This window comes from Eufriesea mexicana, unplaced genomic scaffold (genome assembly GCF_001483705.2).
Source record: "Eufriesea mexicana isolate 0111107269 unplaced genomic scaffold, ASM148370v2 scaffold22, whole genome shotgun sequence".
NCBI classification, from domain to species: Eukaryota; Metazoa; Arthropoda; class Insecta; order Hymenoptera; family Apidae; genus Eufriesea; species Eufriesea mexicana.
The window spans coordinates 102,399-112,595 of NW_016908212.1; the positions used below are offsets into that span (position 1 = coordinate 102,399).

The following is a 10,197-nucleotide window of genomic DNA, read 5'->3' on the forward strand; positions in this document are numbered from 1 at the left end:
CTTTCCCTCTCCCTCTCCCATCTCTCTTTCTACCTCTCTTTATCTCTACCTCTCTTCCCTTTTTCTCCGTCTCCCTTGCTCTCTTTCACCGGCGCAAGAAACTCTTCGCTGTTATGTCATCCTGCGAAGCTCGCCTTATCGTTGTAACGATATTTCTAACGTTGCCGGTTACGTTTCGAGATTTCGTGAAACGCGCGTGGAATTGCACGCGGACGAAGATGGCCGATTTTCGTGGCCGGCGATTAGCCGTGAAAACGCGATGATACCCGTCACCACCGTACACGCGTACCGTATGTATGTATTCCCTTGGTCGGTTCTCGCCGAACGCGGGGAGGACCCATTCGTCCCCTGTGCTCTCTGCTGGTGTATCAAGTGCCGAGATACGAAAACCGCTGTACTGGCAGCCGAGATATGCACGGTTTTCGTTACCGTTGCGTCGTTCGAGCTATCGGGTATCGAAGCAAACGCTTTCTATTAATAACGCAGCTCGTTATAAATAAACGTCGCGATAACCGATATTTAGCTCGAGATCGTTCTTCTCGCCATTCCTCCCATCGATTCCCCCATTCCGCCAACCCTTTTGGTCCCTTTTCCCTTTCCTTCTCTCGCTCTTCAACCTTCTCTCTTTTCGCCTTTCCTTTCGTCGTCGGAGTGCTAATTACGGAGATAACGTCCGCCATTGGTACGCTGGTGTTTTACCCTTTTTTCCCCTGTTTTTCGAATTTCGACGCGATCGGTTTTCGGGGCACGAAACCGTTCGCTGGTCGTCTCACCGTCAAGCAGAAATTGACGAGATTTAAGTTAGGAACCGGTAAAACGTATCGAGAAAGAGGGACAAAGAAGAGAAGCGGAATGAAAAGGGAAGGTACGGTGAAGTAAGAGAAAGAGGGAGAAGGAAGGAGAGAGAGAAAGAATGAATATATATTAGGTGGGTTGCGCGACGACCTCCGGATAGCTCTCCTAAGCTTGCTCTCGCTCGCTGAGCCTCACCTACCTGGCAGTTTTCGTTGTAGGCAACAGCAGGGAAGATGGTGGGACGGGAGGGAGGAGGTAGGAGCACTAAGGAGACCTTGAAGGCTTGCTAGCCGGGTGCCGGCTAGTACTGACCCACTATAAAGGCACTTGCCATCCTGCTCGTTCAACAGGACAATCTACTATTACTCTCTCCCTCGGGAGAGCCTGCTAACCTACTCTCTTGCCCACATACACCGACTCGATCCGAAAACTCGCTTCTAGACCCTGGCTACGCTTAGCTCCGACAGCTTCTTTCTCTCTCCCTCCCTCTATCTCGCCTCTTCCTCTCCTTTTTCACCGTTGCTCCCTCTCTCTCTCTCTCTCTCCTTCTCGCTCTCCCGTTCTCTCTTTCACTTTGTCGTCCCTCGTACGCTGCCTTCCCTATCTCATTTCCACTCCCTCTTTTCTGCTCCCTTCTCGCTGCCGTTCTAATGCACTACCACCACTGCTACAAGCCCCCGTGTTCTCGCTATTTCGCTTCCTCTCGCTCCCTCTCTTTCTCCTTTTTTCTAGTTCGCTCTCTCTACTCCCTCGTGCGCGAGTGTGTGAGTCGCACCAACACAAGCGGCGCGAACCCCTGAAAAATCTGTGTGTGACTGGGTAAGACGCGCGCGTACCCTTCTCCGTGTATGCGAGTGCTCGTTGCGTGTGTCTCTCTTATGCATGAATTTCATCGGTGCTTAGAAAGAAGGAGAGAGGCTCGAGCGTGTATCGTGTGCTAGTATGCGTGTGTTTGTAGGGAGTACCACCTAGCATAGCAACTGCTGTTTCTGCATTTCTTAGCAGCGCGCCCCATGCGAGATGCCGGTATATTTTAGGCATATAACGGGTGTCCCGTTTTCGAAACCGATCCCTCCGCGCTTTCCTTCGTCGATCGCTCGTCGCTCGTCGCTCGCCGGTTACCCGATAACGCGCTCTACCACCCCGGCTAGCCGATCCTAACTCCTCGCTTCGCGATCATGCCCGCTAAATCTAGTCCGTGCCGCTGGCAGGTCCGCCGAGAAATCAGATACGCGGAATTTTTCCCGTGTCGCGGCCATTTTTCTAATTTCTCAATTTTACGCTTCGAACGTTCCCAACGTTCCGCGAACGATACGCCGTGTAATTCGAAACGAGCTCTAAAACGTAAGATTTACGCGGCATGGCGTGGATTTTCTAAACCAGATGATAATTAGCGAGGCGAAAGTTGCGAGAAATTAGTATCTCGAAAATAACCTACTTAATTAACGCGACGCGTAATTAACGAGTGCGTGGAAAAAAATTAAGGTCATACGCATAGCATTAACGCGAACGGCTATATAAAAATACCGCTCCGTTCGCGGATATCCGAGATCGTGATTCTCGTAAAGTTTTCATAGGCTCGTGATCATTACGGTTTGAGAGGTACGTTAAAGTTATTAAAGCGAGAGACGACTTTGTATAGGCCGTCGTAATAGTCTCCTAAATGGCAAACACGTGAAATCGAGCGTAAAAGCACACGTTGAATTTAACGTGGCATAAGAATCAAATTAAAACCTCGTCAAGCTCTAACCTCCCCTCTTTTTCCTTCTCACCTTGTCGCGAATTGGCTTTCGCATGAAACCTGTTGGTACTCGGCCCGAGCACTGGTGCATAGAAACACTTACGAATATTATTGCTACAGGGCGAGATGAACCGTACGAGGGGAGACTTGACACGGGACCATACTAAGTAGCCATTTAAGAGCTACTTCCTCCTTTTCAATTTTCCCCGTCTCTATCTACCTCTTTTCACTTTCGAGTACTCCTAGAAGATACCGTAGCGCCATCTTCCTCTCCTCGCCGTTTTACGTTTAATACGCGCATTTTTAATTCGTTCCAATTCCCAAGCTAGTCCGCCCGGTAGGTTATATTATATACCCTCATTGTACCGAGCATTCTGCTGCATTTAATAGACTCCTCGCGAACAATTCCGCCACTCGCCACACGCCATTGTACCCCGCAACAGAGATCTACCCGGTTTTTCTGAAGCAGACTCGGCTCATTCAAAAAAATACCACTCCGCGCACGAAAATCCGAAGCGCCGAGATCGTTATCGATGTCCGTCGACGATCTTGCGACGAGCATCGAGAAGCCTGCGTGCCTGCATACTTCTGTCGCAAACCGACTGTAACTAATTCACGTGAACGCGAACCTCTTCTTCGTCCAACCACTTCTACATTTATATCGAAATTTATTATCGAACCGAACGATTCCCTCTAACCTACAAACTGTGCGTAACGCGACCGAGAAATTTCTTCGCGTACGTATACGTCCCTGCCGCTGCCGCTATGCTATCGTATTTTACGCGATTTCATTTGTATTTCGATACGTAGTATATACGCGTATAACGCACGGGATAACGCGTGTCGTCGTTTCGAATCCGATCTAAACGCGAGTATTTCGCACAGAAGTACGCTCTTACGCTTATTTCTAGATTATTTCTAGATTAACCACGTTCGCGTTTTCACTTACCCTCGTCTGTAGTCCATCTTGAAATCTGTTCCTTTCCTTCGCTGCCATCTTTGAAATCTGTCCGCCGTCTTTTCCCTTCAATTTTTACGTCTTTCACTTTCACCTCCTTTCACTTCTCCACGCTGATAACGATCGCGCGTACGATTCGATTTCACGTACATCCGAAATGTCCGAGTATCAACAATCGCGAACGCGAACACGAACACGAACACGTTAACGAGTATTTACTTCCCGAATTCGCGTTCGTTTTCTTCCAAACGATTTTTCACGCGTCACTAATGCGTCCACTAATGCGTCACGTGATCCTATCCGTAACCGCTAAAACTATCGCCAGAGGCAGCACTTATCGAATTACTGTTCGTAAAGGGAATGCACTTTAAGAGGTTACGACGAATGGAAAAATAAAATTAAACCAACAGTTTTAATATGTTACCCGTCGATACGACCGACAGAGGTGTATACGACGAACAGAGGCATATATGACGTACAGAAGCATATACGACGGATAGAGGCATATACGACGAACAGAGGTATATATATATACGACGAACAAAGGCATATACGACGAACAGAGGTCGATCTTGTGTAGTAGGAGTCGCGTCTCTCACTGACCACGTTGTGTTTACATCCTTACGGTGACCTTGTTTGGCGAAATATCCGAAGGGTATCTCTGTTCTCGTCGAGCTGTATTAAACACCGAGAAAGGACGTCCTTTTGAACGATCCGAACGCGCTGAATCACCTTCTGCCACACGAATTCGTCAAACGTTTACAACCTATTATTTAATTGCGACGTATTCTAACAACACATGCGCGCGCACTCGCTAGGGACAGACAGAGCGCGCATAGCGAATAATTGCCGCCTAATTTAAACCGTCTAAACGATACGTTTATAAAAATATTCGTTTCTCGTACGAGTAACGTTGAATCTCGCACACCACGAATAAAGACGGTCATTTTGGGCTGACGATAAAAGTGGTTTCGTTTATTTCTTTTTTTTTTTTTTTCACAATACTTTTAGAAAGAAAGAGAGAGAGGACGAGAGAGAGAAAGAGGAACTGGTTAGAGAAAATTAGATGGGTCTAACTGGCAGAAGACACCTGGCGCCTAGGAAAGGAAATACTCGTGTATACGTGCACGTGTGTATACGTATTCGGACCCTCGAACCGTGTCGAAAAATTCGCTAGCTCGAGACTATGACCACGGATACGTTCACATAACCTCTTGATCCTGATTAGAATACGAGTAGGTACGCGATAGTTTTAGATCAGTGCAGCGATTTTTCTGCCGTTAGACGTTGTACACGTGCAAATCAAAACCCGGAAGCAACCGCCGAGTTCCACTTTTCGAAACCGGTGTTCGGTATATTTTTCCATGAGAAAATCTTCCATCGGTTGCCCTGGCCAGGGTCAGAGTTCAAACGAACCATAGCTTCAAACAGGTTGCCCATACTGACCCAATAAACCAATTCTCCTATTTACTCGACGACTATGAGAATATTCTACCGTTACTATTAATTTGCTCGCGTCGTTTCAGAGTTTCTATTTTCTTCCTTCCTGAAAACATTCTGCTTACTGAAAGTATACCTCTTTGAAATAACACGGTATCGTTAGATAGCCTTATTTATGTATAAATAATTTTGAAGAATTTGTTTCTCTTCTCTGTTTCAGGGTTCACGTATATGGGATCTACACTCGTTGTGGAACCCTCTGTGGCTAGTGGACCCAAGAAACGGTAAGTCTGGAATATTTGAATTACGAAAATTCGTACGATTACGAAAACCCAGTAAAACGCGAGCATCCTTGCTCGATCGAAAGACTATTCTCGATGGAACATCTTCGCGATAAGATTTGATTTGTATGCATAACGCATCGCGTTACTTTGCATGCAAATGCATAGCTGTTAAATAAATTAGCCATGAAGCGTCTTACTGCGGTTGTAATTAAAACTTACTCGACCGGCGGATATTGTTAACCGCCGTTCTTTAAACGGCCATAAATTTGCCGAGCGTGCAGGAAACGCCTGCCGAATTACACTTTGCTTACACGTGTATTATATATTAAATATTTCGAAAAAGTTATCCAACTCGTCGGGACCCGGCTACCGTGCTGAAAGCGCCGAACAAACTTGTTCTTACGTGCTAATAGTCCATTTGTCTTCGAAAAATTTTATGTAATCGCTTACACAAACTTCAGTAGGGGTTATTAACCCTAGGCAATTTCTCGATCAAAAGAGAGATCACGCGTAATGCCGGCATAACGAGGTGCATAATTGGCCGCACGCGAGTAAATGCGCGCGAGCGCATACACGAGAGTTTGAACTCGTGCCGAACGTGTCCAAGCAAAAATCGTCGAGGATTATCCGCAGTGGAACTCATCCTCGTCATAGAATTTCGAATAATTGTCGGACACCGTCAAAGGCATCGCTCGCGCCCGTTAACTTTGCAAAACAAAAATGACCAATTATCTTGCTCGAAGTTCGCAGGAGTAAACGCCTTAACTTGCCCGAAAACTTCGTTAGCGATTGTTATGCAAATCTCCGCGAGGCACTTTTTCCACGGTGTTTATACAACACGCTCGGTGTAGTAAATGTAGTTGGATTTGGCGATAGTATCGTTGTATATATGTACACGCATGCGAAGTCTGTAGAACACGAATTACATTTGCACCGTTTTTTCGCATGCTGCCACGTGTATCGCACACATGGATCGCTGGTACGTATTATCACTATTATATGCAGATCGCACGTATCGACGCGCGATAACAATAATTTCCTCAATGAAAATGTACGCTGATAAATCCTTATTTACGATAGAAATTTTTCAAATTAAACCCTCCTTATATCTCGTTACATTTTTATCATCGGCCGACATCGCTCAATGAACATTCTTAAATTATCGCGTTTTTACGTAGATGTCGCTTTATCTCTGGCACAGCGAGGATTTACGTTAATTTATCTCGGTAAACCGTGTTATATTTTATCGATGCTCGATCGGCGTCGGCTATTTTCGACGGCGGATATCTTTCTTTCCCGAAAACTTTCTACTTTGAAATTCGATTAGAAACGTTTGGGAGCCTCTGCACACCGAGGCAGCCTCCTTCTCGATGGTGAAGCAGGCGTTCGAAAAAAATGTGGCACCTGCCTTCTCCTTACGAGCCCGGAGCTGAGCCCAGGCTGCTCGCTCGTGCCACAACTGCAATCTGTTATTTCACCATCCCCCAACCTCGTTCCTTTCTCTGTTTCTCTTCTCGGTTACTCGTACCACCGATTCCTCTTGCCACGAGCAACCTTATCGACGATAGGAACGTGCAAAGATATAAACCGAGAATTTGTTACTGCCCGTAATGATACTCGACATCAGATAAGAGCAATTAAATGCAACGTGCAGAGAGTGGACGGTATAACGAGCGGTACGTGCAAGCACTCTGATCCGGTTGTCTTAATGCATTAATAACGTTAAAACGAAATTGAAACTTGCCACGTCGATTACCGGAACTCGTTACTTTTTAATCAAGACACGGTGAAATTAATCGCCGAGTCACGGTCACTCGATGGCTTCGCAAGTCGAACGATCGTTAGACGTTTGAAGCTCGCGTGATCGGGAAGGTATCGGCGACAGGGTCGTGATAATTCGTAGGAACACGAAAAGGCGAATTATACGCGTCGTTTGTGGAAAAGATACAATTCGACGAGTAATCGAACGTTTCTAACGTATGCCTCGGCGATAGACTTGGAAATATCGCGTGGTGTTTTTGTTTTGGCAGCCTACAGGGCTAAAGGGTTAAATTAGGGTGTGGAACGTAACCGTTGTCGTAAATGAAATTTTGTAAACGAAATAGCTAGCATAGAGATTAGACGGGTCGGCCGACAATAGACAGATCGGTGGATTCGGAGAGACGAGTATCACTTCCGAGTTGTCCTCTCTGCGTTTGCACGAAAACTCGCGTATCAGCTTCCAGCAGCAGCGAGTGTTGGTCTCCCATTTTTGATGTTTAAAACCGATGCATGGCTAAACATTCATTTCCATATAAGCCGATATGTTTCAAATGTAAAGCGCTCTCGTATGGTGGCTACAGTGACACGAAGAAGAAAGGGCGAGAAAAGATGGAGAAAGAAAAAGGAAGACGGCCGAGAGAAACGAACTGGTACGAGCGGAAACTAGTTTAAGGTCCGAGGGTCTCACCCCTCAAGAATCCTTACAATGATTCCATGGGATCCACCGCGTTTCTGATTCTATTTCCTTTAACTGGCTCTATCGGCCTCTTTGTGTTAAGCCCGCCAATGTGTGACGTTACTCTAGCTTCGCGAGTGTGAGAACCGAACGGAAAATTCGTAACGAATCACGACAATTACAGCGCCGTGCGACTCTGTGCGTGCTGTTCCGAGTATTTCTATCGGAATTTTAACACCTATCTTCCATCTCGTTCGAAATTTCACACGGAAATTTGGAATCTCTATTGCCTCGTTTTCGCTTCCACGCTTTTCATCCGCATGCATAATTCACAACTCGCTGGATGCGTGGTCGCTTCCTCGAAACTTCCGAAGTCATGCACATGTTTAATGCGATGACGGCAAAGGCTGCGTCGGATCCGACCAAGACCACATTTCGGCGCGCGACGCATACTTGGACACGTGTACCGCGCATCGTTTGTTCGTCGCGCATATTCGCATAGGAGAAGAAGGTGTAACGTTCTATATTCTACGAGCACGTTTTCCTCGATTTCCTTTCAACGGGCCTAAGAACCACTCTCGACGTCGAAGAGACGAGGAGAGAAGAGAATATCGACGTTCTCCACCTTGCGATCCTTTACGGTTCTGGTATCAAGTGCATCTCGCTTGGTGTACGCAGTGCACGTGAACCGCACGTTTTTCCACTTGCGCGCACGGGACTGCACTTTTCCCATTTGCATAACAAGGCCGCTGCACCTCGCAGCGCGTATCAGGTCAGTCAGGTTGTACGATAGGAAGGGTGCACGGGGGTAAGTTAGACCCCTGCAGCCGGTGGTGACCCGGCTGGCTGAATGCACTTTGTTTGCATTTCCTGCACCGAAGTGCCGCCGTTTGTCTATATCACTTGTCCCCTCGATTTCATAAACCGCAAACAAATGTTCGCGTCGTCGATGCGGGGAAAGCAATAAAAACTGCCACGAGAGTTACCGAGGATGCATCTTTCTTTCCGATGCAATGCACTCTTTCTCTCCTCCTTCCACCATCGCTCGGACCGCCTCTCTCTCTCCCCCCTCCCCTCTCCCTCTCTCTCTCTCCTTGTCCTCTCTCTCTCTCTCTCTCTCTCTCCTTTCTCTCTCTTTTCTTCGAGTGAATCGTTGCACTCGGCGCGTGCCAACCTCGTGCCCTTCTCCGGTGGTGTACCCCCTCCCTCGCCGCGCCTTGCATTTAATTCTGCCTCTCCTCGTCCTCCACCCCTTTCGACTCCGCACTTTTCGCCACCACCCCACCCAACCCCGAGGATGTTGTTGATACTTTTTTTATCGGCCAAAGGGACGGCGTGCGTGCGCGATGCGTTTCCAACGCGATAGGATTATTACAAGGGACAGTTACTGCGGATTAACGCCGAGGGCCATCGGACACCGAAATAATACGTTTATCAAATTACGCAGCCCCGTCGATGTAACGGCGGCTTATTCGACGCAACGATTTTTCTCGTTAAAGCCGAACCACGCGAACCTGCAAATTAGACGCGCTGTAACCTTACGTGATATGTAATATTACGCGCAGGGGGGCACGGTGAACGTTGTATCGCAAAATTTGCCACGCGTAATATCACTTTTCGAAATCAGTACCCCCCGTCTCTTTTATTTTGCCACGCTTCGGGCAGTTCCAGTTATTTACGACCGTTCTTTTTACAAATACAGCAGACTTCGCGAATGCCTTTCGTATTCCGGGTTTTCTTCAACTGCTAATTGAAACAGCGCAGTGAATTTCTTCTTCGATACGTGCACGCCTAACGACGTAAAAATAAAATTACGCGGCGCATTGGAAATAATATTTCGACGGAATATTTGCCTCTTTTGCGAGAAAAATGGAAGCGTAAACGGAAGAACGCGAATGGGGGGCACGAGGCATGAATGGATAGTCGTAAAAACCCCGTCTGCGGGTAAAGGCGTTAATTCTTCTTCGAATTAGGCACGTTACGAGCATAGGGTGGACTCGTAATACCTTGCCTGCACTTGTTGCATCTATGTCGAATGCAACCGCCGTGCCACGCAAGCGCCGTTTGCCGAGGCAAACTTCACCGACTTTCTTCCTTCCCGAAAGCATCCCGTAAATTTACTTTCTCCGCTTCAATGCGTTTTTCCTTGATTCTTACTTTTCCCAGACATTTCTCCAAACTTTTTCCCAAAACCACGAGTCTCCTCGAGCCGGCAACGGTGATTAAGCGAAATGTACAAGTGGCTCGCGCGGAAGAAACGCCCTTCCTCGTTGGTTCCCGTCGACTTTCCAGATCGCGCACCATCGTTTGAATACGTAAACGCTTTTTTTACGCGTGACTTTCGGCTAGGATTATCGGGTAATCCTTTGTGTAACGATTCTCGGTGAATCGACGCGTATAAAGCCGGCCTAGGTAAACACGAAACTGGATTGCTGGCTCGCTGCTTTCCTTTCGCACTTCTACTTTTCGCTCGTTCCCCGTCTGCCGCGATCCTCTTTTCTGCAAGAAGCAACTACCGGTGGCGGTGGGCTTCGTATGTCGG

The 10,197-nt window shown here is 47.3% G+C and overlaps 1 protein-coding gene across 1 annotated transcript in view; it reads left to right on the forward strand.

The window, feature by feature from the left end:
* Nucleotides 1-5,222, forward strand: part of LOC108553287 (insulin-like growth factor 2 mRNA-binding protein 1) — a 15,173-nt gene extending 9,951 nt beyond the window's left edge. The window contains exon 2 of the mRNA XM_017908130.1: nt 5,155-5,222. Coding sequence (XP_017763619.1) covers nt 5,155-5,222 — 68 coding nt within the window. The remainder of the gene's footprint in view (nt 1-5,154) is intronic.
* Nucleotides 5,223-10,197: the final 4,975 nt, after the last annotated feature.